Source organism: Dermochelys coriacea, chromosome 24 (assembly GCF_009764565.3).
Source record: "Dermochelys coriacea isolate rDerCor1 chromosome 24, rDerCor1.pri.v4, whole genome shotgun sequence".
NCBI lineage: Eukaryota > Metazoa > Chordata > Testudines > Dermochelyidae > Dermochelys > Dermochelys coriacea.
The window spans coordinates 8,884,201-8,910,892 of NC_050091.1; the positions used below are offsets into that span (position 1 = coordinate 8,884,201).

Here is a 26,692-nt window from a genome sequence, read left to right on the forward strand (position 1 = left end):
GAGCCCCTCGCAGGACCACCTGGAAGGCAAGACAGTATCACAGGATGGCACCCGGCAAGCTGGCAGCTGTAGAGAGCTCAGGTTGGTGGGGGGGAGCAGGACCCACTCTGGGGGTGGGAGGAGGCACAGCCTCAGAGGCCTCATGCCAGCACCTGCACCCTCAGCTGATGGCAATGGAGCTTTGCCAGCTTACGCCAATGGGGGCTACAGCCCTGGCGGCGCCATCGGGCATGGGGAAACCTGTCCCAACGGGTCCTCTTTATAAAGGGTTCATAAATGGTGTCCTCAGAAAGTTTAATTGATCCCTATAGAGCCGAGTGACCAATTGCTATAGGTCGTGTCTAGCCATCTACAACCCCGTGGTGCCTATAACACGCCTGTGACACACCCCGGCACGCCTGCGACATGCACACACAGCCTCCAGCCCTCCCTCATTCCCTGTTTAACCAGAGGCCTGAATTCCAAGGCCAGAAGGGACCGTTGGCATCATCTCATCTGACCGCCAGCGTAACACAGGGCTTGGTCTGCCCTGAATTAATGTGGCCAAGCTCAGGTGGGCCCAATCCAACCCTCCCGCTGTGGAAAGGCTGGCCCGCCGGCGCCCACAGGGGGCAGGGAAGAGCTCAGACCTCAAGTGTGTGGTGGGATTATTGCACCCCTGTGGCTCTTCCCATGCACTGCCATGGTGCAAAGGCTGCGTAACCCCTGGGGTGTGTGTGTTGCAGCTTCCCCCCTTTGTGCCTGGTCTGGCACAGCTGTGTCTCTTCTCGCCTCACCTCGGGAGCCTTCGCTCAAGCGTAGCAGCTCGTGCGTTTTGCTTCAGTGGTCTCTGGTTCAAATCCCCAGCACGTTGGCTGAGAGGGTAAATATCTCTATTGCCGCAGGGGTGGCGGATTGTGCGGGGAGACGTTGCATAATGCGTCGGGGCTGTGCAAATATCCCTGATAAGGGAGACAAGCATTATTGTCATTGCTGTATGGCGGGCTGCCCTTGGAATTCACTCCCCAGGAAGGGTTGCTCCAGGCCTGTCTCTCTAACCTGGCCCTGGTGGTTTGCTGTTTTCCTGCTCGGGCTGGGTGATCTGTGCTGGGAGATGGGGTGATGCTCATCTGGCTGGGCTGGGGTATATTGCGATATAGGCCCAGCTGGTGAAAAGACCCGATCGTATGACGAGAATGGGTGCTAAACTACTGCCCGGTGGTGTGATTTGGTCAGGCAGATCTTAGGAACCGTATGTGGGTCCTTTGAATGCCCTGGCTCTGCCCCAGTGAGTTGCCCTGTGATGCAGGGAGAGGAGCTCACATGCCATGGCCCATTCCATCCTTGGCCTCTCTGCGGTGCCTGACCACCAGGGGGCATAGTCAGAGCTGGGTTGTCACCCACTGGTGCTGTGGGGGCCGAGCCCTTCTGAAAAATCAGGGCCTTGTTATTGGTACTGCAATAGCATATTTGGGGGGTTGGGGGGCACATTGTGCCCGGCGCTGTACAAACACACAGACTGCCCTAGCGCCAAAGAGCTTGCAGTCAAAATAGACACAGCCCAGGAGAGGAAACTGAGGCACCGAGCGGGGGAGTGAGTGGCCCAAGATTGCAGGGCTGTGTCTGGAACTCACAGCTCCCACAGCCTAACCTAGTGCCCCACCCACCAATACACACAGCCACCCTGATTCCTCTGCCAAGGGTGGGCCTCCATGGAAGAGGATGACTGTGCCCCATCTAATCATTTCCATGGAAGGCAATGACCCTCCCAAAGATAAAGTTTGCCTGCTACTCGGTTATTATGAATATCTATTAGATGTATTACGATAGTACTAAGAAGCCCTGGTCATGGATCAGACCCAATGGTGCTAGGCGCGGTACATTACCTATTAGGTATATTACAGCAGCACCTAGGGGCCCAGTCATGGACCAGACCCCATGGTGCTATTAGGTGTATTATGGTAGCACCTAAGCACCCCAGTCACGGCCCAGACCCATGGTGCCAAGTGCTGTACGTTATCTATTAGGTGTATTACGGCAGTGCCTAGAAGCCCCAGTCATGGCCCAGACCCCATGGCGCTAGGCGCTGTACAGACCCAGAACAAACAGACGGTCCCTGCCCCAAAGAGCTCACAGTCTAAGACAAGAGACAGCAGATGCAGACAGACAGAGGAGCCCAAGGATCCAGTGGGCAATCTCCAGCCCTAGCCTTGGAGGTGAAAGGCCCCGTGAGCTGTCCCCATGCGCCGGAGCCACCCTGTCTCCCTCCACCGCTGTCTGGCAGCCCTCCCATTTATCACTGCGCCAGGCTCATTCCTTGCCTATCTATAGTGCCACCCAGGCAGGTGTCTTTCTCCCAGACAGATGGCGTGACGGCGCTGCCGTTTTGACAGTTTCTCAGCCTATCGGGGGGTCGTCCTTCGCATTTGTGCTTTTCCCCGCCCTTCCCTTCCCTTTGGCTGGGCTTTAAAATTGTGACACGTTTTTATGGCCCAACGGGGGGAAAAAACCCAACACCTCCTCCGCCCTGCAGAGCTAGACTGAGATCGGTCCGTGCTCCTCCCCGGGTACCATGCGGGGAGCCAAAGCAGAGAGGCCTTTGCTTAGAAGAGAAAAACTGTCTCCAGTTCTGACTCGTGGGGGCAGGTTACCCTACCTTCTGGAGGGCTTTCTGTAGGATCTAGTGGGTTTGAGTAGGCCTGACCAGCAGGACTTCTGGGTTCTAATCCTAGATCTGGAAAGGTGCGTGGCCTAGTAGGTAGAGCAGGAGGGACCATGAGTCAGGACTGCTAGTCTCTTCACATCTGTGAGAGGGGAGCGGAATCTAGTGGTCAGAGTAGGGTATACTGGGAGCCAGGACGCCTGGGTTCTATTCCCAGCCATAGGAGGCAGTGTGATCTAGTAGTTAGCACAGGGGATGGTGACTCAAGACACCCAACTCTGCTGATTCCTTGCTGCATGTGTCTGGGTAAGTCGCTTCCCATCTCTCAGCCTCATTTTTCTCCATCTGTCAAGTGTGACAAATGATCCTTGCCCACCTTTGCAATCCCCCGGTGTGTATCGCTCTGCAGCCCATGGTCTGGGCCAGCCGCAGCCGGGAGAGCTGAGTGCTGGCTACTCTCTGCCCTGGGATAAAAAGAAACCTTCTCTCCATGTGACTCACTGTCTATTTTTAAATGGTGTTGAAAACATAAAAGGGCCCCTTCCCCATCAGTCTAATTATAAATCGGCTGGAACGTCAAGTTTATCAAATCCGCCCCGGCCTCCCTTTCACCTCCTGGGCCGCGCCGACAAAGGAGAGCTCTGAGTGCGCCCCGCTGGGATTCTGGGAATGGTGCCGGTCGAGTCACGGAGTTTGTGGAAGAAATTAATTTTCAGTCTCTATTAAAAATGCGGCTTTGCGGTCTGTTTCCCCCCTGCGAAATTCCCGGCTTTTCATATATTGTGCTGGCTTCATGGCACCTGGTTTGGAGCCTCCCATCAGTATCGGCTCCTCATCGTAATGGGATCCAGGGAAGGGCTCTGGCCAGCTCTGCAGAAGCAGATCTCACTGCCCATCGTGCTAGCCCAATATTGTCTCCTGGTTTCCTTGTGCTCCCCCGGCTGTCTCCACCTGCTGTCTCTTGTCTTATCCTAAGGCTATGGCGACACTGCAATCGTGGGGTCTGATTGCATCATATGTAGACGTACCCCAGCTAGATTTCCTGGGGCTTGCTCAGGTGCTAGAGCAGAGAAGCCCTGGCAGCAGCTGCGCAAGTCCCCCCACCGACTGGGTAATTGCTTGGGCAGCTAGCCCACGCTGAAATCCATCCTGCCACAGCTTTGCTAGAGTAAAGCTAGCTTGGGGATGTCCACACAAGCTGCAGTTACCCCCGAGGCATCCCAGACCTCAGCTCCTGTTTGTAAAATGAGGATAAGGTTCCTGCCTTTCCCGTCCCTTGTTGTGTTTGGGCTGGGACCCCTCTGGAGCAGGGATGCTCCCTGCTCTGTCTTTGCAACGCCTGGCACATTGGGGCTTGGATCTCAGCTACGGCCATGCTTCTCTTAAAAGAAATCAGACCGGATCCACGGAGAGCTCTGTGCATTCTGACACCCTTTAACAGCTCCCTCTTTTCCACAGATCTCAAAGCACTTTACAAAAGAGATCAGTACGATTATCCCCATTTCACAGATGGGGAAACTGAGGCACTGGGTGCCCAAGGTCACCCCGCAGGCTAGTGGCAGAGGTGGGTCTAGAACTCAGGTCTCCTGAGTCCCAGGGTAGCGATCCACCCACTAGGCATCACTGCTCAAGGTTAACAGTAAAGCCGTCCTAACTGTACCAAAGCTTCTGCAGGATGGTAACCTAGGCGCTCGGCTGTCTCCAGGCAGTGACGTACGGCTAAGCTGGCAAGCCATGTCAATGGAGTGATTTGACTCTCCCCTCATTCAGTGCTGTCTGGAGGTTCATAACTAGCGTTCTCTGGTGTCCTGGCTGCTGACAGGCAGTGAGCTTGGCGGAGCGGGGAGGGGTGCGAATTCTCATCTGAGTCACTCACGAGTGAAACATATGATCAACCCCGGCGCAGTGTGTATTTTCATTGTAACTCAATCACCAGGAACAAGCGCTGGGAGACAAGAAAAGCAAAATGCAGTGAGCCTCCCTCAGGACCCTGCTGAGACTTCCTGGAAAATGCCAATAAACGGCCCATTCCCAGCCGGGCCTGAGGTTTGCTGCATCCATCTCCCCCTATTACCAGGGAGCAGTTTAGATGCAAACAGAGAAACCATGCAGCTCAATGGCTTCCCCAGCTCCTGCTGCTAATTCTTGGCTCTGAGATCGCAGCTGCTCCATTTCATGGGCTGCAGGGCAATTAACAGGGTTCGGGAGAAATTGCAGCTGGTGGTTTAAGGGTGACTTAAATCAGGATTTCCTGGTTTTTACAATGGCTTAGTTACCTTATGGTAGCAACATTGTGCCGGGCACTTGACAGATGTGGAGCAAGAGACAATCCCTGCCCCAAGGCCTTCCCGAGCTAAATAGACAGATGCAGGGGAGGGGAAACTGAGGCGCGGAGAGAGGAAGCGTTCTCCAGCCCAAAGTTATCCAGCAGGTGACTGAGCTGGGATAAGAACCCAGGTCCCCTGCATCCACTGGGAGCCTGGGGCCTCTTGTTGGCTGTGGGGGGTGATAAGTGTGGTTGAGCAACCGGACCTGGGCGTGAATGGAGTTTTTTGATGTGGCCTGGGTGTTCCCCTGTTGGCAAAGGGCTCCTGGCTGCACTTTATGCTCCTGTGCATCAGTTCAGCTTTCTTCATGATCACGAATCCAAGCCAACTGACCGTACCTCCCTCCGCTCCAGAGTCCAGGTCCCCCCGCCCCACTTTGGGGGACCATGCATCGGCTCCATTGAGTAAACGGCAAGGAGTAGTGGGGCATGGCTGAGAATGACGCCCGACATTGGAGGGCGTCTTCAGGGGGCCAGGTTCTTCCCGCACCAGCCCCTCCCGGCTACTGCCCAAAAAAGCGACCTGCAGAGCCGCCTGGCAGCCTGTCTTTGTTCTAACCCGGTGCCTCATCACAATCAAATTACAGCTCCCAGCTAATCAGTCCCAACTTCCAATTAGCAGGTGATTGGGATGGCACAGCTCGTCATAATTAGCAGTGCAGCAGGGAGCTCGGGCTGATGGGAGGGGATGGGGTGCTGGGACTAGCAAACCTGCTGGTGAGCTCAAATCATTCCCCTCTTCCCAGCCCCTGCTCTCCCTCCACGCACACCCCACCCCAGCTCCCCATCTGAGCAAGAATTAGGTTGCTGTGAAGACACAGGGACCAGATCCTGATGCCTGTAGGTTCTCCAGGAAAACCCATCCTGGTAGAGAAGCATGTAGGATAATAGGTGGATGGAGAGAGGTGCACGTATGGCACTGGATGGATGCATGGATGGATGGATGGATGGATGGAGAAGCAGGTATCCTGAGAGGTAGCTTAGATGAGTGCATATGGAAATGGAGGGAGGGGTACGTCTCATGATGAACGGTACATGTGACACTGGACGGACAGTGATGAAGGGAATGGAGCAGTATGTACAGAACAGAATGGATGGAGGGAAGAAGGGCATGTGTGTGTGGCACAAGACTGAAGGGAGAAAGGGAAAGCTGTGAGTCACAATGGATGTATATATATAGGGAATTATGGCATTGGACAGATGGATGGAAGAATGAATGGAGGGGTGTGTAGGTGATGGAAGGGATGGTTGGATCTATGGCGGGTTGTGTAGATGATGGAGGGGATGGATGGATACATGGATGGGCGCGTAGATGATGGATGGATGGATACATGGCAGGAGCGTGTAGGTGATGGGAATGACAGCTGTCGTCTGCACTCCCACAGATATTGCCTGCATCCAGGAGGTGAAGAGCAACAGGAGGTTGGGGGGCTGACCCTAGACCAAACCCCGGGCACCCAGGTGTGGTGGGTGCTGTGCTGCTCAGCTGCTAGTGGGCTCTGTGTGGGGGCAGATTCACAGGGCAGGGGCAGTCTGGGGCCCGTGCCCAGGGGCACTCTGGGATTCACAGCAAAAGGGAGGCCAGGGTTGCAGCCCAGGTTCTCTTCTCCAGGATCCAGGCGGGTGAGTGGCTCCAGCCCTTCCCACTCAGCAGGTGCTGCTGTTGGACTGCAGAGCCCACAGCCCGGGTGGCCCATCAGCATGGCCAGCACCGCGCCAGGACTGATCAGCCAGGGCCTGGCATCTAGACTGCAGGCGCCATCCCAGCCTGGCCGCGCCAGGAGCCAGAGCTGGAGCTCGCACATGGCTACGGGGCTGTGTCCTTGAAATGGTGTTCCATTTGTTCCTCGCCCCCTCCCAACTAGACACCCCCCCATGCATTGCCCCCGCAGCTGCACATACACACACCATGCATTGCCCCTGCCTGACTACACACACACACACACACATGCATCACCCCGTCCCAGGTAATCCCCTCCATGCATTGTCCCTGCCCAGCTACACACACACACCCCACGCCATGCATCCTGCTGCCTGGATACACACACACTCACACATGCTCCTATTCCTACGTTCACTGACACACACCCACACACACTCTTGTTCTTGCACACACTCTCATCCCAGTTATTTCCATACTCACACCCCTCCTGGCTGAGCTCTCCTCCCTCAGCTCCACTCCTTCTTTCTTTCCCTCTCCTTCCCTGGTCCGCTCTGTCTCTCCCCCCCTTTCCTCCTCTCTCTCTACCTCCACTCAGCCTCCCTCCATCTCTCTGTCCTTAGTGCCTAATTTCCTCCTCTTTTCTCTCCTTCCTTCCTTCCTTCCCCAGTGCTGTCCCCGCTCCCGCGTGGCTAACCCCTGCTGCACCGAGCCAGGATCCCAGCCCCACTGCCCCCCCAGGTGACACTCCCTATAACTCCGGCATAATCACGGCTAATCACGGCTCACCACTCCGGCATGACCGTGCCAGGTTATTTATAAAGCCTGGCACTTGGCTCCTGGCTGGAAAACCGCCCTGGAACGGGTCCCCTCCAGCTCACCCCACAAGCCTCGCTGTAACTGTTGTTTTCTGCCATTGTGTTGGGCATTCATTGGGCTTTGTCAGCGATTTCCCCCTCCCAGGGCAGGTCTCCGACTCTTCCCATGGCCCAAAGGGAAAAGGGCGCAGCGCCGAGATAGCAGGTGGTGTGGAGCAGTGGTTAGGGCAGGTGACTGGCAGTCAGGACTCCTGGGTTCCTATGGCCAGCTCTAGGAAGGGAGTGGTTTCTCATGGTTTGAGCAGGGAGAGGGGACTGGGTGTCAGGACTCCTGGGTTCTATTTTCGGTGCTGGGAAGGAGCTAGAGTTGGGTCTAGTGGGGGTGGGGGAGCTGGAAACACTCGTCCGGAAAATAATTTGTTTTCATGTTTTTCCTTTTAAAACAAGTCTGTCAGTCCATCCATCTGGGGCTCTGCTCCAAACTGCTGCTGAGCTGGGCTTTGCAATAGCACCCCCATGCCCCCCCCCAGTTGGCTAGTCTCTACCCCCCCTTGCCTGTGGTCTGGGAAGCCCTCCGGGGGCATCCTGCCTGCGTGAGAACTGCCACCTCCCTCCCGGAGGATGGGGAATTATCTCGGGTTCACCGCGGTGACTTTCCGGGGACGCTGAGCTCCATCCTGGAATAACTGGAGAGATTTCCCTGAGGCTCCCGCAGGAGCCAACCCACGTCAGCCCCCGTCAGCGCCGCGCTGAGCTGACACCAACACCTGCCTCTGCTCCGGGGCATTGGCTGCCCGTGGCACCCAGGGGGGGCCCAGTGGGCAGGGCCTGCTAATTAGCAGCCCAGAGGATGGCTCTCCTGGGGTGTGTAGCTGGAGAGAGTCCCCACCACACCTCTCACACACACCCCTTGTACACACACCCCTTTTACACCCTCATGCTCCTCACACACACAGTCCTTGTACACCCCCCCCCACAGGTCATACACCCCCCTTATACACTCCCACGCCCCCTCTCACACACAGCCCTTATACACCTTCACATTCCCTCACACACAGCCCTTGTACACCCCCACACCCCGCACACACACGCAGTCTTTGTACACCCTTCCACAGAGCCTATATACCCCCTTCATACACCCCCACACCCCCTCTCGCACACAGCCCTTATACACCTTCACATCCATTCTCACACACAGTCCATGTATACCCTGACACCCCTCACACACCCCCTTGTACACACACCCCTTTTACACCCCACACCCTGCACAAACACACACACACAGCCCATACACCCCTCTTATACACTCCCACACCTCCTCAAACACACACACCTTATACACCCTCCCATCCCCTCTCCCACACAGTCCTTGTACAACCCCACACCCCTCACACACGCCGCCCATCTACACCCCCTCACACACACTGCCCTTATACACCCTCATAGACACCCACACCTCCCCCACACACAGGCCATACATCCCCTCACACACACAGTCTGAACACATATCCCTTATACCCCTCCACCCCCACACACATAGCCCATACACCTCCCCTTGACATCCCCTCATACACAGCCCTTTACACTCCCACACCCCCTCACACACACACCCTGTACAACTCCCTTTACACACCCCCACACTCCCTCACACACACACACACTGTTATACACCCCTCACTCACAGCCTGTACACACACACTTATACATAGACTCACACACCCCTTTCATACCTGCCCACAGGTCTACACACACAATCTTTACACACATATAAACCCTTACACACATATAAAATAGATACACACACGCACGCACTTTATATACCTCACACACACAGTTATACACAGACCCCCTTACGCATCTCCCACACCTGTTCACGTATAGGCATGCACACACACTGGTATACACAACCATTACACACACACACACAAGGGTCTACATAGCACACACCCCTTACACATGCACTCACACACACAGGTATACACTCACACACACATGTGCCTTCCACACGGCCCAGTATCAGTGGGGCTGGAACAGCTTTTACAGTGGGGCTGCTGTATCTGGGTTGTTATTACTACTTCATGCGGCAGCACCTTGATGTAGTTCTAGCATTTGTCCTGCAAGGGGTTAGCCATGATCCAAATGAAAGGGGATTGGGGAAGAGGTGTGGGTCACCTGGCATAGGGGGAAGGGAGAGGATGGGGTTACTTCCCTCCCTCCCCCCCCCCGCGCTCTCCCCCCTCTGATCTCTCCCTTCCTCCCCTCACAACCCAGATCTTAGGCTGCAGCTCCCACTGTAACTCGACCACCTGCTCCAGCTGCTGGTCCCTAATGCTTGCCAGCCCCATGTGCGAGCTGGGCCGGGTCGGGGTCTGGTACCCGCTTTATAACCTGGCCTGGAGAGAGCTCCAGCCCGCAGGACAAAGTGAGGGTTTGGGGGGAGTGTTCATGCCCCTGCCTGTCCCCGCTGGGGCTGACCCCATGCTCCCAGAGCACCCGCCTTGACCGGGTATTCTGGGTGCACCCTGGGCAGGGCTTTCTGTGCTCCTGCCTGGAACAGGCCTGAGTTTTCAGCAGTCCTCAGCATCCCCAAATCCCAGATGGCTGCTTGTAGGGCCCCTTGGCATTGGGCGTGATGTCTAGTGGTTAGAGCGTGGGGTGTGGGTGGGCTGGGAAAGCCAGAGCAAAATGAAGAGGCCTTAAAGCAGGGGTAAATTAAGCTGATGCTCCCTTTATGGACCCTTTATGCTGCCAGAGGGGCATGAAGGAGACTTAATGTAAATAAGAATCAAGCTACAAGGTCTGGGAGTCAGGACTCCTGGGTTCTCTCTCCAGCTCTGGGAGGGGAGTGTAATCCAATAGTTAGAGCAAGGATGTAGGAGTCAGGGCTTCTGGGCTCTAGAGAAGGGGAGTGTGATCTAGTGGTTATGGGTTCTTTCCCAAGATTTCCAGCTGACTGGCTGTATGACCTGGGGCAGTCACACACCCGCCTCCCACCTGCCTCAGTTTCCCCATATGTATAACAAGGAGGTGATGCCTTCGCAGGGATGCTGTGGGCTTTAGTGAGTCAATGCTGGCGAATCGCCTGTGTCTTCCTCTCCCTCCAATTGACCTTTTGGCTCTGCTGTTACCAATAGACCCTTACATGAATTTTTTGTTGTTTGGGGGGGGCGGAGGTTGTGGGTGCGGATTGACCATCTTGCTCCCATTTGGCCTTACGGCTTTTCTGGAGCCTGCCCAGCCTGGCTCACGGCACCCGTGTGCTTCCCATTCCCTCCCCACTGTGCCTGGTTGGCCCGACCCAGTGCCAGCAGTCCTGCACCCCAAGCATAGGGAACGGATGGTCCTCTCTGTCTGCACAGCACCCTCCTTTTCGAGCCCTCTCTCTGGAGGGATTAACCCCGTCGTTCCTGTGCCATGCCCCACTAGGCATCAACCTGCAGCAACCTGAGGGGGGGCGCTAGCTTAAGTTGAGGGGGTGTCTGGAAGGCAGGGCTGGAGCGCATCAGCAGGGAGGCAGAGCGTGTGGGAAGCTCACCCGGCACAGCCCCTTTGCCCACCGCGCCCTGGCTCTGGGGTGGAGCGAGGGCTTGTGAGGCACGGGGGGCGCCTCCGTGTTCTGGAGATGAAGAGGAGGAGCTGAACGGTGCCAGCACCGTGGGCTCCGAGGTGGATGTGACAGTGACAGCCATGCCCCCCCGCCCCCGTCTCCGCAGGGCCTGCCGATGGGCGAGCGAGCGATGGTCCAGTCCTAAGGCCCAGCCGGTTCTGCTCTGCTCTCGGCTGGGAAGGCCACGAGGATGCCCCCCTCCTGCCCTGCTGCGGCCGCTCTGCTCCTTCTGCTGGGCCGATGCCTGCTGCCGTCCGCGCTCTCCTTCCCCAAGGACCTCGCTCCCCTCAGCACCGTGGGCCTGCCGAGTAAGCCAGCCCGGTCGCTCCCGCCACGCTGCCCCCCGGAGCAGGGAACCCCCGGCTGTCGAGCCACAGGCCTGAGCTGAGACCTGCCACGCTCGGGTCGCCCGAGTCAGCTGCCTGCTGGACAGGACAGTGGGTGAGCCACGTAGTGGCCACAGCCGCTAGACCACATGGCCTGTGGCTGGGACCCCCCCCCCGCACCAGCGGGAGAGCAAATGGCGTGTTCCCCGCCTGGGCTGGGGTGTCCAGCTGGGGGTGTCTCCCCAAGTCTGGAATGAACCCCTGGGAACGGAACAGGGTCTATCAGTGGGGGGATGAGGTATGAAGGGCACTATGGGGTTCCCCTCAGCCGCTGTCCCCACTCCAGTTACCCTCCCCCTGCCAGTGATGGGATGTCACTAGTGGCCATCGTGCTGGGGCGGGGATCCTGTGCCGGGGGAGGTGGAAGTGTATAATGGCCGCCCTTGCTCTCTGCCGCCAGCGACATCCCCCTACCCCTGCTTCCGAGGCCTCGCCGGCGACAATGACACGGCCCAGCTCGGCCTGGACTTCCAGAGGATGCTGCGGCTCAACCAGACGTTCCTCATTGCCGCACGGTGAGTGAGAGAGAGAGAGAAAGAGAGAGAGCCCCCATGGGGCATCGCGCCGGCACACCTCACGTGCAACGTGGGGCCCCTGCACTCCTCGCCCAGCCGCCGGTTTACACAGGCCCCTCGCCCAGCCATGTGTGCACACCCCTCGATCAGCCGTGTGCATGCCCCTCGATCAGCTGTGTGCACAGGCCCCTCGCCCAGCCATGTGTGCACACCCCTCGATCAGCCGTGTGCACGCCCCTCGATCAGCTGTGTTCACAGGCCCCTCGCCCAGCCATGTGCACGCCCCTCGATCAGTTCTGTATACACACCCCTCAATCAGCCATGTGTGCATGCCCCTTGATCAGTTTTGTGTACATGCCCCTCGATCAGCCGTGTGCACAGGCCCCTCGCCCAGTCATGTGTGTACGCCCCTCCATCAGCCATGTGCATGCCCCTCAATCAGTTCTATGTACACACCCCTTGCCCAGCCGTGTGTGCACGCCTCTCGCCCAGCCGTGTGTGCATGCCCCTCGCCCAGCCCTGTGTGCATGCCCCTCGATCAGCTGTGTGCACATGCCCCTTGATCAGCCATGTGTGCATGTCCCTCAATCAGCTGTGTGTACATGCCCCTACCCAGTCATGTGTACGTACACCCCTCTCCTAGCTGTACCCACACCCCAGCCCAGCTACATGTGTGCACACCCCAGCCTACACCCTCACAACTACAGCACAAACCTCCCCTGGCCCTCGCAGAACCACAGTGTGAGCACAGCCCTCCCACACACCCACAGCCACGATACACACCTCACGTGCCCCTTGCACAACCGCATGTGCACACCCTGCCCCACACCCCAAAGCCACAGAACATACCTCTCATGCCTCTCACACAACCACATTTGAAGTGAGCTGTAGCTCACGAAAGCTTATGCTCAAATAAATTTGTTAGTCTCTAAAGTGCCACAAGTCCTCCTTTTCTTTTTACAACCACAGTTGTGCACGCGCCCCTCGCCCAGCCACAGTGCGTGCATCCCCTCCTACACGCCCCCCCAGCACAGTACACACCTCACCCAGCCCTCGCACAACTGCAGGGTGTCCATGGCCTCACATACCCCCCAGCCACAGCGCACTCCTCTCCCATCCCATGCAGGGTCCCAGCACACAGCTTGCACTCCCCTCACACAACCAGAGCCCTCTCACACACCTTGCACAGGACACCGATGCACAGACACCATCACAACCCCCCTCTGCCCCCAGCCGTGGTCCTTTTGCCTCCTCACATGTTCGGGAGATGGTCACGTTCCCTGCTCTCTCTCCATAGGGACCACGTTTATGCCTTTGACCTCAGCCAGGCCCCAGAGGAGTTCTATCCCGAGAGGGTAAGGAGGAAGGGGAGTCGCGGCTGTGGTACGGGGGTGGGTGGCAGGGACTGTTTGGCAATCTTCCCTCATGTCAGAATGGGGTGTAGTGGTTAGAGCAGGGGGCTGGGAGCCAGGACTCCTGGGTTCTGTTGTCAGCTCTGCAAAGAGAGTGTTCTTCTGCGGTGAGAGCAGGGGGGCTGGGAGCCAGGACTCCTGGGTTCTATTTCACCTCTGGGTCGAGGGGTTAGAAGAGTGGCCTGGGCATTCTTGGCCCACCCTGCTCAGAGTTAAAAGCTGCTGGCCAAAGCTGTCCACAGGGCAGCCTGTGACCTCAGCTGCCGTCCTGCCCTGCCCTGCCCTTCCTTAGCTAGAGGCCTGCGTGGTCCCATGCTTCCCCCCCCCCAGGACACCTTTGTGCCCCTCCTAACCCCCTTCCTTTGCCCCACACCCCTTCTCTAGCATCTCACCTGGAAGACCCAGGACATGAAGAACTGTGCCATGCGTGGGAAGCTGCGGGTAAGAAATGTGGCTCCACCTCCAGATGTTCCCGTACAGATGTTCCCTCGTAGGCCTCCCAGGGAGAGGGGGGAGCTGGAGTCTGAAAATGCCCCTGTGCAAGTTCTGGAGTCTCTCTCTCGCCCATAAGAACGGCCCTACTGGGTAAGACCAAAGGTCCATCTAGCCCAGTATCCCGTCTTCCGGCAGTGGCCAATGCCAGATGCCCCAGAGGGAACGAACAGAACGGGTGATCATCAAGTGATCCATCCCCTGTCGCTCATTCCCCATGGGTGTCTGAGCTCCTATAGCGGGGGCAGCTCTGGGCGCCTGGGAGATTCATCCCCCCTTCCTGGGAGATGCGCTCTAAGGGCCCAGTCCAAAGCCCATGACATCTACAGCTTCAGTGGGGTTTGGCTCGGGGCCCCACCCCCCAGCATTGTGCCATGCCCCGTATGCCCGTCAGAGGTTGCCCTCCACCCCAGGGGTGGCTGCATTCCAGTGGTGCTCTAGGCACAAGCATCCAAAATGTTTTGAGATCCTCCAGGCTGGAAGGGGCTAGGGAAATGTGACATCTCCTTGTTCCCGTCTCTTTTCCTTCTCACTCATCACTTAACCCAGGTTCCGGTGCCGGGAGATCTACACGCCCGCTCCACCCCAGGTGACTCACTCCCCATCCCCAGCAGAGCCAGCTGACCACTCCGCCTGCTTTTCCCCTCCATGCCACCTGATCACACTTCCCCTATTCCAGGAAGCCCACAGCCACCCCACAGACCCCTCCTTCCCAGTGCTAGGCAAACCCATGCCTCCCCCTCCCCCGATGCCAGGTGACCCCCACTCCTTCCCCAATCCCCTTTAATTTGGATCATGGCTACCTCCCCCGCAGGACGAATGCTATAACTACATCAAGGTGCTGGTGCCCAAGAATGATCAGACCCTCTTCGCCTGCGGGACAAATTCCTTCAATCCCATGTGCCGGACCTACAAGGTGAGGGCCCCAGCCACCCGTCCCCCGCACTGGTCTGTCTGCAGCATCACAGAGCCCCACGGGGACCAAGCTGAGCTCATGCAGGGGCTGAGGTAGTGGGGCTTGGGGGTGGATGGACACTGGTTGCTGGCTGGATCCCTTTCTCACTTTGCGCCCTGCACATGCTCAGGGCTGTTCCTGGTGGCCCACATGGCTGGGCAAATCTTGTTAGGCTCCAATGAACTTCCAACGACCATGCTGCAGGGGCTGGCCCAGCTCAGCAGGCTCTTAGGTTCCAATCCAGGCTCAGGGCTCAAAGGCTGGGCCGGCAGGCGGCTGCTGGGTGACCCCCAGGTGAAATGAGTTTGCTAGGGCTCAGCCCAGGTGTCCAGGACTCAGAAACCAACCCCTTGGGGGCAGCCTCAGCAGAGAGGCCAAAGAGTGAGTGGGTTCCACAGACTGGAGTCTCCCCCAGGTCAGGTATGAGCGCGCCTTGTCCGATTCTCCCAGGGTCAGGGTGGGGCAATGCCTGCTGGGAGCGGGAGGCCCCATGGGCCGCGTCTCCCTATCAAAGGTGATGGGTGGCCATCAGCTACGTGGGCAGCACTCAGGCCACCCAGGGCCTGTGAGGGGCAGGCCAGCCCAGCCCTCCCTTGGCGAGGCCCCATGCATCGCTGTGGCGTGCTCTCCGGTAGGGCCCTGGGGTGGTATTGGCATGGCTCATGAGTTCACCTTGGCCCTTGGTTCCCAGATCAGCAGCCTGGAGCAGGAAGGGGAGGAGCTGAACGGCCAGGCCCGCTGCCCCTTCGATGCCAAGCAGACCAACGTTGCCCTCTTTGCAGGTACGCTGCCACGGCCTCGGTGGGTGGTGGGACACAGGCTGAGTGGTGCAGCCAGCCTCCGGGTGCTGTGCCGGGATGGGGGGGTGACAATCAGGGTCCAGACACCCCATGGGGAGAACAGGGGGTCTGATCCCCACTGAATACACAATTGCACAGGCAGAGGGGTTGCCCTGTACGGAGGAAAATTGCTTCTCCCTTTGTTTGGTCACAGACTTTAAAGCGTAATGTCAGTGAGCAGCGTAGTCCTGTAACGTGCACCCTCAGCTGACTCAATTGCTTATTCTCTGGGGTTTGGACCCCTGTTCTCCCCCGGGGTGTCCGGACCTGGGGGTAGTTCTGGGGCTGCAGGGGGGGTCACGCACAGTTCTGACCCACACAGGGGTTTGCATTCTGACACCCTGACGTTGGGGGGTGTGGGGTCTGTCTATCTATCCCCATACACCCCTCGATCTATCTATCCCCACACGTCCCCTCTATCTATCTGTCCTCATACATCCCCTCTATCTATCTATCCCCATACACCCCTCTATCTATCTATCTATCTATCTATCTATCTATCTATCCCCATACATCCCCTATATCTATCTATCCCCATACACCCCTCGATCTATCTATCCCCACACGTCCCCTCTATCTATCTATCCTCATACATCCCCTCGATCTATCTATCCCCATACATCCCCTCTACCTATCTATCCTCATACATCCCCTCAATCTATCTATCCCCATACACCCCTCTATCTATCTATCTATCTGTCTGTCTATCTATCTATCCCCATACATCCCCTCTATCTATCTATCTATCTATCTATCTATCTATCTATCTATCTAACTTTCAGAGTAGCAGCCGTGTTAGTCTGTATTCGCAAAAAGAAAAGGAGTACTTGTGGCACCTTAGAGACTAACAAATTTATTAGAGCATAAGCTTTCGTGAGCTACAGCTCACTTCATCGGATGCCCGATGAAGGCATCCGATGAAGTGAGCTGTAGCTCACGAAAGCTTATGCTCTAATAAATTTGTTAGTCTCTAAGGTGCCACAAGTACTCCTTTTCTTTTTATCTATCTATCTATCTATCTATCTATCTATCTATCTATCTATCCTCATACATCCCCCCACTGCCCCTTCGATGCCAAGCAGACCAACGTTGCCCTCTTTGCAGGTACGCTGCCACGGCATCTATCTATCTATCTATCTATCTATCTACCTATCTATCTATCCCCATACACCCCCTCTATCTATCTATCCCCACACACCCCCTCTATCTATCTATCTATCCCCATACACCCCATCTATCTATCTATCCATCCCCATACACTCACTCTATTTATTTATCTCTGTATCTAATCTTCCCTTTACTCTCCCTCCCTCCCTCTCACTCTCTCTCGTTCTTCCTTCCCTCTCCCAGATGGGAACCTGTACTCAGCCACCGTGGCAGACTTCCAGGCCAGTGACGCGGTGATTTACCGCAGCCTGGGCGAGAGGAGCCCCGTGCTCCGCACTGTCAAGTACGACTCCAAGTGGCTGCGAGGTGAGGGGGCCGGGCCAGAAGCCGCGGGGAAGCCCTGGATGGGGGCGGGGGAACAGCAGGAATACATCGTATTCGGGAGCCTTGCCCCCAGGCCAGGATTTGCTTGGAGGTGTCCCAGGGAAGCAAATGACTCATATCAAGGGAACTAGCAGGAACCTTAGCTCTAGCAGGGAGCATAGATAAGTGGTTAGCGCAGGGGGCTGGCCGCCAGGACTCCTGGGTTCTGTTCCCAGCTCTGGGAGGGGATTGGGGTCTAGTGGTTAGAAGAGCGGGCAGGCAGTCAGGACTGCTGGGTTCTCTCCCCAGTTCTGGGAGGGGAGTGGGGGTCTAGTGGTTAGAGCAGGTGAGACTGGACTTCTGGATTCTATCCCTGGCTCTGCTACTACCTCCGGCAAGCCCCTTCCCCACCTTTTGCCTCAGTTTCCCCCGTGTGTAGTGGGGATAACATTGACCCAGCCCTTGGCGGGGAGTGCTCTGAGGCTTCCTGAATTAATAGCTGCAAAGTGCTTTGAGCTCCTTCTGTGGCTCCTCCCGACTTCGCCCCCCTGTCTCTGCCCCTCCCCCCAGAGCCCCACTTCCTCCACGCCCTGGAGTATGGGAACTACATCTACTTCTTCTTCCGGGAGATCTCCATGGAATACACCACACTGGGCAGGGTGAGTGCTGAGCGGGGGCCGAGGGGACTCAGCGTGGCCAGGCCCCAAGGGATGGGATACAACCATGGTGGGTAGGGATTGGCATGCTGATGGTCGGGGGCACCGTGCCCTTTGGGGCTGCCTCCTGGTGGCACCCACAGCCCAGTATGGCCATACCCTGGTCCCTGGACGTGGTAGCGCCCTGATGGCCAAAGGGGCCCATACCTAGCACCTCCCAGCCTCGGCTTTGCAATGGGATCAAAGGTAGCTGGGCATCTAAATCCCATAGACAGAAAAGATGAGGGGATCCCTGAACCCTTTAAGCCACTTTCTAAATCCCTGCCCTGTTGCTCTCCATGGGGGGATGAGCAGGATTCCCCATTGCTCTCGATGGGGGATGGGAGGGATTTTTTATTGCTCTTGATGGGGGGGATGGGAGGGATTCCCTGTTGCTCTCAATGAAGGGTTGGGAGGGATTCCCCATTGCTCTCCATGGGGGATGGGAGGGATTTTTTATTGCTCTTGATGGGGGGATGGGAGGGATTCCCAGTTGCTCTCCATGGGGGGATGGGAGGGATTCCCCATTGCTCTCGATGGGGGTAGGAGGGATTTTTTATTGCTCTTGATGGGGGGATGGGAGGGATTCCCAGTTGCTCTCCATGGGGGGATGGGAGGGATTCCCCATTGCTCTCGATGGGGGATAGGAGGGATTTTTTATTGCTCTTGATGGGGGGATGGGAGGGATTCCCCGTTGCTCTCAGTGGGGGATAGGAGGGATTTTTTATTGCTCTTGATGGGGAGATGGGAGGGATTCCCCATTGCTCTCCATGGGGAGATGGGAGGGATTCCCCATTGCTCTCCAGGGGGCGCATTCTCAGTGGGAGCTGCTGGGTACTGAACAGCTTTGAACAGTCCACCCCCTTAGGCTTGGAGCCCACTGTGTGCCCATCACTGTGGCCTCTGGCCAGGCCCTGCTTCAGTTGAGCCCCACAGCAGGAAGAGAACACTCCCCCACCCCCCTTAATCTGAGGCAGCGTAAACACTCAGCCCAAAGGCGAAGCCTGGCCCCGGCTGGGCCTGCCGCAGGGCACCTCAGCCTGGCTGGAGCTGGGTGTCAGCGCTCCCGGCAAGGCCAGCCGGCTCCTCCCCGTAACCAGTGCCCTGCCCCAGCAGGTGATCTTCTCGCGGGTGGGCCGGGTGTGTAAGAACGACATGGGGGGTTCGCCCCGCGTGTTGGAGAAGTACTGGACCTCCTTCCTCAAGGCCCGGCTCAATTGCTCCGTGCCCGGAGACGCCTTTTTCTACTTTGACGTGCTGCAGGCTGTCACCGACGTCTTCCAGGTCAATGGGCGCCCCGCCGTCTTCGGGGTGTTCACCACCCAGTCCAACAGGTACCGCAGCCCCCCTCCAGCCCTGCCAGCTTACTCGGTGGAGCGGGACCTCCTGGGCCCTCCTGCTAACGGCCCAGCAGCACCCAGGGTGCCAGGCCCTGGAGCATGGCGCTGGGATGCCATATTCCTGCAAGGCATCGTGTGCCTTCAGGGGCCTTCTGGGGGCGCTGGGGCTGGGGCTGGGGCTGGGGCTGGGGGGGAGGAGTCTGAAGGTGTTGACAGGAGAGGATGAGTTGGGATCTACTCCCCAGCCTGGGAAGGAGGGAGCTGGCTCTGCTGCTGGCTTCCCATGTGACCATGGATAAGTCATGTGATTGCACCGTGCCTCAGTTTCCCCTTCAGTACAATGAGGATAAGGAAACGTCTCTGCCTCCCTGGGGGGTGGGAGGATCAATCCATTCCTGCCAGTGGCGGGTTCCGATGTGGAGCAGAGGAGCCTGCTAGAAAAGGCTGAAAAGGGCAGGTGCAGATCTGTGGGAGGGGGCCCGGATGTATAAATCCCCCTGCTGTGCCTCCCCCATCGCCCTGTCACTTCCTGCCTGCAAAGCCCATTGGGATTCTTTATAAATGACCCTGTGATAACAAGTGGTGTGCGTAGCCCAGAGACCCTACAATAACAAACCAGTGTGCACAGCCGAGAGACCCTACAATAACAATCCGAGCTGGGCCCAGCAGCTGCTGAGTGGAGGTTGGAGCCACCAGCAGCCCCACTCATGCCTCCCCTCATCTCTACCACCCCCACAGCATCACCGGCTCGGCCGTCTGTGCCTTCTATCTGGACGACATTGAGCGAGCGTTCACCGGGAAGTTCAAGGAGCAGAAGAACGCGGATTCCTCCTGGACCGCAGTGCCAGAGGAGAAGGTGCCTAAACCCAGGTAAAAAGCCCCCTCGAAACGGAGCAGGACGTGTGTGGGCTGTTACTGGGCACAGCCCCTGGCCTGGCCTTCGAGGCAATGGGCCAGAAGCCAGGATTTCTGGGTTCTATTTCCAGCACTGGGACTAGGGGCTAGAACAATGGCCTGGACATCAGAGCAGAGGGTTGGGAACCAGGACTCCTGGGTTCTTCTCCCAGCTCTTGGAGGGGAATATGGTCTAGTGGTTGGAGCATGGGCGGGAGCCTCTTCGGAGGGGAAGGGCGGGAAATGGGATCTAGGGGGTTCTACCCTGGCATCTTAATTATGTAGAGATGGACACATGGTTTGGTTAACACAACATTGGCTCCCTTGGGAGGCTCCCCAGTCCAACCCTGTGGATGGGACTGGGAGCTGGGCGTGTGGAGCAGCTGCAGGATGGGGGGGCACTGCTCCCAACCCGCAGCCAGCTGAGGTGCCACCCCTGGGCCGCCCATGCCTACATCTGGATTCTCTTTGTCCCTACAGGCCAGGCAGCTGCGCCAGCATTGGCCAAGCGGCCGGCTACAGAACCTCCAACGAGTTCCCTGATGAGACGCTGGCCTTCATCAAGTCCTACCCGCTGCTGGACGAGGCCGTGCCCTCCGCCAAGGGAAGGCCCTGGTTCACCAAGACCACTAGCAGGTACCACGTGGGCGCTGGGGCTGGAGGGGCAGCTGAGGAAGGGCCAGTGCTTCCTGGGCAGCCAGTAGGTGGGGGACCATCAAGCCCAGCCAGGTCCCACCTAACCCATTGCCCAGGGCTGGGTTCTCCTGTACCGGATTCACTCCCATCTATCCCATCAAGATCGTCCTCTGCCCTCCAAGGCATTGTCTCATCCTATGGTGAAAGGACCCCAGGGAGGGGGCTCCCAGCCCTTCCTCTGGGAGCTGATGGTGTCCAGACGTTTTCCCTGCTAAATTGTCCTCTGGCTCCATTTCAGCTAGGGTGACCAGACAGCAAATGTGAAAAACCAGGATGGGGGTGAGGGGTAATAGGAGCCTAGATAAGAAAAAGACTCCAAAATTGGGACTGTCCCCATAAAATTGGGACATCTGGTCACCCTAGTTTGAGCCCATCCGCCCCAGTCCCTGCTGGCTCACCCTGAACAGCCCCGTGCAGCCTGATCCTCCTGCCCACAAGGAGTCAGAGAAGGGGAAGTGCACCAGGCTCTGCGTGGGATTGAGGGGCAGCCATAGTGGCAGAGGCAATCGACTCCGGTCTCTTGCGGCTGGGATCCTTTGGGGCCAGTAAACTATTACCAGCAAATGGTCTTTGGCCAGTGATCCGTGAGAATAAACCAATAGGGCCCTGGCAACAGACCGGCCTCTGCACGTGTACTGATGTGTGCAGATGTGTACGTGTTTGCACTGGTGTGTTCACATGTGTGCACAATGGTGTGTGTGCGCCCCGCCCAGATACGGTTCTGTGCGTGCCCATCGTGCACGTGCATTTGCAGGTGTGATCACTTGTGCACAGGTATGTGCGTGTGTCTGTATGTTTCTCCCCTGTGCAATAGTGCTTGTGCAGGGACGTGCATTTAAGTGCACACACGTGGGCATGTGGGTGCACGTGCGTGTTCATGCGTCTGAGTGTCCAATGGCTTTCAAGTCCCCTGGGCTGCCGCACCAGGCTCGTGCCCTGACCTGGCTCCCTGCCACCCACCACAGGTACAAGCTGACCCAGCTGGCAGTCGACACAGCCGCTGGCCCTCACAGGAACTACACGGTGCTGTTCCTCGGCTCGGAGGATGGGAAGGTGCTGAAGGTTCTTACTGGGACTAAGGAGAACTCCAGCGTGGAGACCCTGCTCTTGGAGGAGATCAGCGTCTACAGCCCGGCCCAGTGAGTGCAGCCCTGCGGGAGGGGCGCCTGGAACGAGAGCTGGAGACCAAGCAGAGCACTCGCTAGAGAGAGTGGGACCTACTGGTTAGAGCAGGACTCCTGGGTTCTAGCCTCAGTTTTGGGGACGCAGGGTCTAGTGGATTAGAGCAGGACTCCTGGGTTCTAGCCTCAGTTTTGGAGACACGGGGTCTAGTGGTTAGAGCGAGGGGGAGGGGGATCTCGGCTTCAGGGTTCTGTTCCTGGATGTGGCTGAGTGATTAGCAAAGGGACCTGGGAGTCTGGATTCCTGCGTTCTAGTCCCCTGTGCCACTGACCAGCTGTTTATCCTGGGAGTCTTGCCATGCCTCAGTTTCCCCACCTGTCAAACAGGGAGAGCAATTCTGCTGCACCTGTGCTCTCGTGGAAGGAGGAGCTTGGGGCGTGGGGGCGCAGGCTCGGTTTTGACTCTGGCTCTCTGTGCTTGGCCCCAGGTGCAACGTGAAGAGGGAGGACAGGCGGATTGTGGGCCTGGAGCTGGACACGGCCCACCAGGCCCTGTACGTGGCCTTCTCCAGCTGCGTGCTGCGTGTGCCGCTCAGCCGCTGTGACGCCTATGGGAGCTGCCGGAAGTGAGTGGGGGATGGGCCATGGGTTGGGTCCCAGCATCCCGCAGTGCTGCTGCCCCATGGCATGGAGGGACCCTTCCCAGCAGAGTCCCGAAGGTCCAGCAGGGCCCGGGGCTCCATTCACACAGTGCGCTTGCTGTGGGGGTGAGAGGGAAGGGAACTGTGTGTGTGCTAGGTGGGAGTGTGTGTGTGTGTGTGTGTGTGTGCGCAGGGTGTACAGCATGTGTATGTGTTTCAGGAAAGTGTGTATCTGAGTGTCAAGGAAGTGTGCACATGTGTGGGAGGGGTGTTGGGGGAAGTCTGTGTGTGTGTGTGTGCAGGGCATGGCGGGTGTACAGCATGTGTATGTGTGTTGGGGGAAGTATGTGTCTGTGTGTGTGAAGGGCATGGGGGTTGTACAGCATGTGTAGGTGTGTCAAAGGGAAGTGTGTGTGTAGGGTGTGTGTGTTGGGGAAGTGTGTGTGTGTGTGTGTCGAGGGCAGAGGGTGTACAGCATGTGTATGTGTGTCGAGGGGGAGTGTATGTGTTTGTGAGTAGGGTGTGTGTGTTAAGGAAGTGTGTGTGGGGGGGGGGTCGGGGGGTGTACAGCATGTGTATGTGTGTCATGGGGAAGTGTGTGTGTGTGTTAAGGAAGTGTGTGTGTGTGTGTAGGGTGTGGGGGTGTACAGCATGTGTGTGTGTGTTGAGGGGGAGCGTGTGTGTGTGTGTGAGTAGGGTGTGTTTGGACCATAAGCAGCCATTGGCTCTCCCAGTGCCCCTGCCTGGCCCATGTCCCAGCCCCGACAGGTGTGAATGTCCGACCCAAGCCAGTTCCAAGAAACCCAGAGCCCCTGCAATCTCTCTCTGACCTTTCCATGTCCTTTATCTGGCAATTAAAACCACCTATAAAAAGCCCCCAGCAAAGCCCTGAGCAACCCCCCCTCCGAGTCATCAGGAGCAGGGATAACAGCACACGGAGCAGAACTGGGCTGGCATTAAAAGCATGGGGGCCTGTCTAGTGGTTGTGGAGGAGGAAGGGAGCCAGGACTCCTGGGTTCTATTCCCAGCTCTGGGAGGAGACTGGGGTCTAGTGGTTGGAGTGGAGGAGGGGGAAGGGAGCCAGGACTCCTGGGTTATATTCCCAGCTCTGCCAGTGATTTGTGTGATCTCGAACAGGTCACTTCTGCTCTCTGAGCCCCATTTTCTACATGGCTGAAACTGGCCCTCTGGGGGGCTGCCCGGGGGCGGGGGGTGATGAATTTGTGTCTCTGCAGCACGTGTTACCAGCTGCGTCATCTCTGCACGGGCTAGTCGTTGCTGCTTGGCGCTCTAATCCTTAGCGCTTCCGAACTGCCTAATCCCTGCAGCTCCCAGTACCGTTCGCCTCATTGCACAGAGAGGGGTCGGGCAGACGGCAGGGCCGGGAGCAGAACCCAGGAGTTCCCTGCTGCCTCGCATTCGTAGTTCCCCTGCCCGGTGCAGCCTGCCCGCCCCAGCAGCACCCCTCATCCTCTGGGTGGGAGGAGCTAAAGGAGCACACTGGACATCCTGGCCCTGCTCTCATGCCCGCGTGTCCCGGGATCAATTCATCAGTGACATGGGCATCGAGCCAAGGTCTGATCTGACACTGAGGGACGGCCCCCCACTGACTTCACTGGCCTTGGATTGGGCTGTAAGTGAAGGCAGAATCAGGCCCCAGAACGCACCAGTGATCCATGTTGTTTGATTTCCTGACAATGTCCCATGCCAGTTGTTTTGGAGGCAGATAAACCACCCCACACCCCATATGAGCATTAACTACCCCTGGGGCCAGGAGTGGGGGATTACTTCCTGGCCCTCAGAGGATGATCTGATGCTAGCTAGCCCTGTCATAGACTCATAGAATATCAGGGTTGGAAGGGACCTCAGGAGGTCATCTAGTCCAACCCCCTGCTCAGGGCAGGACCAATCCCCATTTTTTGCCCCAGATCCCTAAATGGCCCCCTCAAGTATTGAACTCTCAACCCTGGGTTGAGTAGGCCAATGCTCAAACCACTGAGCTATCCCTTGCCCCTGTCCAGGCTGCTACCATTCATATTACTTAAGCAGATGGCTGAAGAGATCTGGGAGCCGTTAGTGACTATCTTTGAGAACTCATGGAGGACGGGAGAGATCCCAGAGGACTGGAAAAAGGCGAACATAGTAGCTAGCTGTGAAAAGGGGACTAAAGACAACCTGGGGATTACAGACCAGTCAGCTTAACTGTGGGGTACCTGGAGAGATAATGGAGCAAATAATTAAACAATCAAGTTGCAAACACCTAGAAGAAAATAAGATGAAAAGTAACAATCAACATGGATTTGTCAAGACAGACCATGTCAAACCAACCTAATATCCTTCACTGACAGGTAACAAGCCTTGTGGATGGGGGGAAGCGGTAGATGCGCTGTAGCTCGACCTCAGTCAGGCTTTTTATACTGTCTCACGAGACCGTCTCGTAAATGAACTAGAGAAATATAGCTTAGTGATGACTCTACTATAAGATGGGTGCACAACTGGCTGGAAAAGTGTACTCTGAAAGGAGTTATCAATGGGTTGCAGTCAAGCTGGAAGGACGTGTTGAGTGGGGTCCTGCCGGGATCTCTCCTTGGTCTGGTTCTAGTCAATATCCTCATAATTGATGTGGATAACGGCATAGAGAGTACACTTATGAAGTCTGTGGACATGCCAAGCTGGGAGAGGTTGCAAGCGCTTTCGGGGACAGGATTAGAAATTCAAAATGATCTTGACAAACTGGAGAAATGGTTTGAGTTAAATAGGATGAAATTCAATAAGAACAAATGCAAAGTATTCCACTTAGGAAGGAACAATCAGTTGCACACATACAAAATGGGAAATGACTGCCTAGGAAGGAGTACTGCGGAAAAGGATCTGGGGGTTATAATGGATCACAAACTAAATATGAGTCAACAGTGTAATATGTGGCAAAAAAAGCGAACATCATTCTGGGCTGGATTAGCAGGAGTGTTGTAAGCAAGACGGGAGAAGTACTTCTTCCGCTCTACTTGGCGCTGATAAGGTCTCACCTGGAGTATTGTGTCCAGTCGTGGGCGCCACGCTTCGGGAAAGATGTGGACAAATTGGAGGAAGTCCAGAGGAGAGCGACAAAAACGATTAAAGGTCTAGAAAGCTTGACCTGTGAGGAAAGATTTTAAAAATTGGGTTTGTTTAGTCTGGAGAAGAGAAGACCGAGTGTGGAACATGAGAACAGACTTCAAGTCGGTAACAGGTTATGATAAAGAGGAGGATGATAAATTATTCTCCTTAACCCCTGAGGATAGGACAAGAAGTAATGGGCTTAAATTGCAGCAAGGAAGATTTAGGTCAGACATTAGAAAAAACTTCCTAACCGTAAGGCTAGTTAAGCACTCAAATTACCTAAGGAGGTTTGGGAATCTCATTGTTGGAGGTTTTTAAGAGCAGGTTGAACAAACACCAGTCAGGGATGGTCTAGATAATATTTAGTCCTGCCTCGGTGCAGGGGATTGGATCAGGTGGCCTATCGAGGTTCTGTCCAGCCCTGCATTTCTGTGATTCTGTGTCTGATCTGCTTCCCAATCCATCACAGGAGCTGCTTGGCCTCCCGCGATCCATACTGTGTCTGGCTCCGGCCAGGAGCGTGTGTGGCTGTTGGACAAGAAATCAGGTGAGCGGCTCTGGTTAGAGATTGGGAGGGGTGGGGGATTTCCCAGGGGTCTGCAGTCCCCGGTCAGTGTCTGCGCACAACACAAGGGACAGCTGTTGAAGCAAACCAGATGCGGATTTCAAATGTGCCCTGACACAACTCAGCTGGGGGATGGAAGAATTTACCGTATGTCCCTGACTAGCTGCCCTGCCTCGGCCGACTCCACCAATCCCTGAGCCTGTTACACATTGCCCACCCGGCGTGCGCTCATGTGCACCAGTCAAATCAGGACAGTGGCCTTTCACCCCCACTTCAGGGCAGCAGAGAGTCCGGCTCAGATTCTCCTGTCCTCTCCCCACCCCTCTGCACCGGTCTCCTTCACACCGTGTCGCTCCTCTGCATCTCTGGTGGGCGGGGTCGGCCTCTCTGTCACTGCCAACTCTCGGGCTCAGTTCGAGTCGCTCTTGCCCTGGCTCCTATCCTGGAAACCCCCACGGAGCTCGGCAATACGGAAAACTCTCCCCAAGCTGAGTCCCGAGGGTGCCATGAGGAAAGCCCC

The 26,692-nt window shown here is 56.8% G+C and overlaps 1 protein-coding gene across 2 annotated transcripts in view; it reads left to right on the plus strand.

Annotated features, from left to right (window-relative positions):
- The window catches only part of SEMA6C (semaphorin 6C), an 88,739-nt gene that overhangs the window by 43,855 nt on the left and 18,192 nt on the right, over nucleotides 1–26,692 (plus strand). For both annotated transcript variants that reach the window (XM_038382722.2, XM_043502042.1), the window contains 14 exons: nucleotides 11,159–11,360; nucleotides 11,839–11,953; nucleotides 13,251–13,308; nucleotides 13,750–13,806; nucleotides 14,672–14,773; nucleotides 15,504–15,594; nucleotides 17,002–17,124; nucleotides 17,692–17,780; nucleotides 18,933–19,150; nucleotides 19,895–20,026; nucleotides 20,531–20,686; nucleotides 21,712–21,885; nucleotides 22,356–22,493; nucleotides 26,077–26,154. In XM_038382722.2, coding sequence (XP_038238650.1) covers nucleotides 11,243–11,360; nucleotides 11,839–11,953; nucleotides 13,251–13,308; nucleotides 13,750–13,806; nucleotides 14,672–14,773; nucleotides 15,504–15,594; nucleotides 17,002–17,124; nucleotides 17,692–17,780; nucleotides 18,933–19,150; nucleotides 19,895–20,026; nucleotides 20,531–20,686; nucleotides 21,712–21,885; nucleotides 22,356–22,493; nucleotides 26,077–26,154 — 1,649 coding nt within the window. In that variant the 5' untranslated portion in view covers nucleotides 11,159–11,242. The remainder of the gene's footprint in view (nucleotides 1–11,158; nucleotides 11,361–11,838; nucleotides 11,954–13,250; nucleotides 13,309–13,749; nucleotides 13,807–14,671; nucleotides 14,774–15,503; nucleotides 15,595–17,001; nucleotides 17,125–17,691; nucleotides 17,781–18,932; nucleotides 19,151–19,894; nucleotides 20,027–20,530; nucleotides 20,687–21,711; nucleotides 21,886–22,355; nucleotides 22,494–26,076; nucleotides 26,155–26,692) is intronic.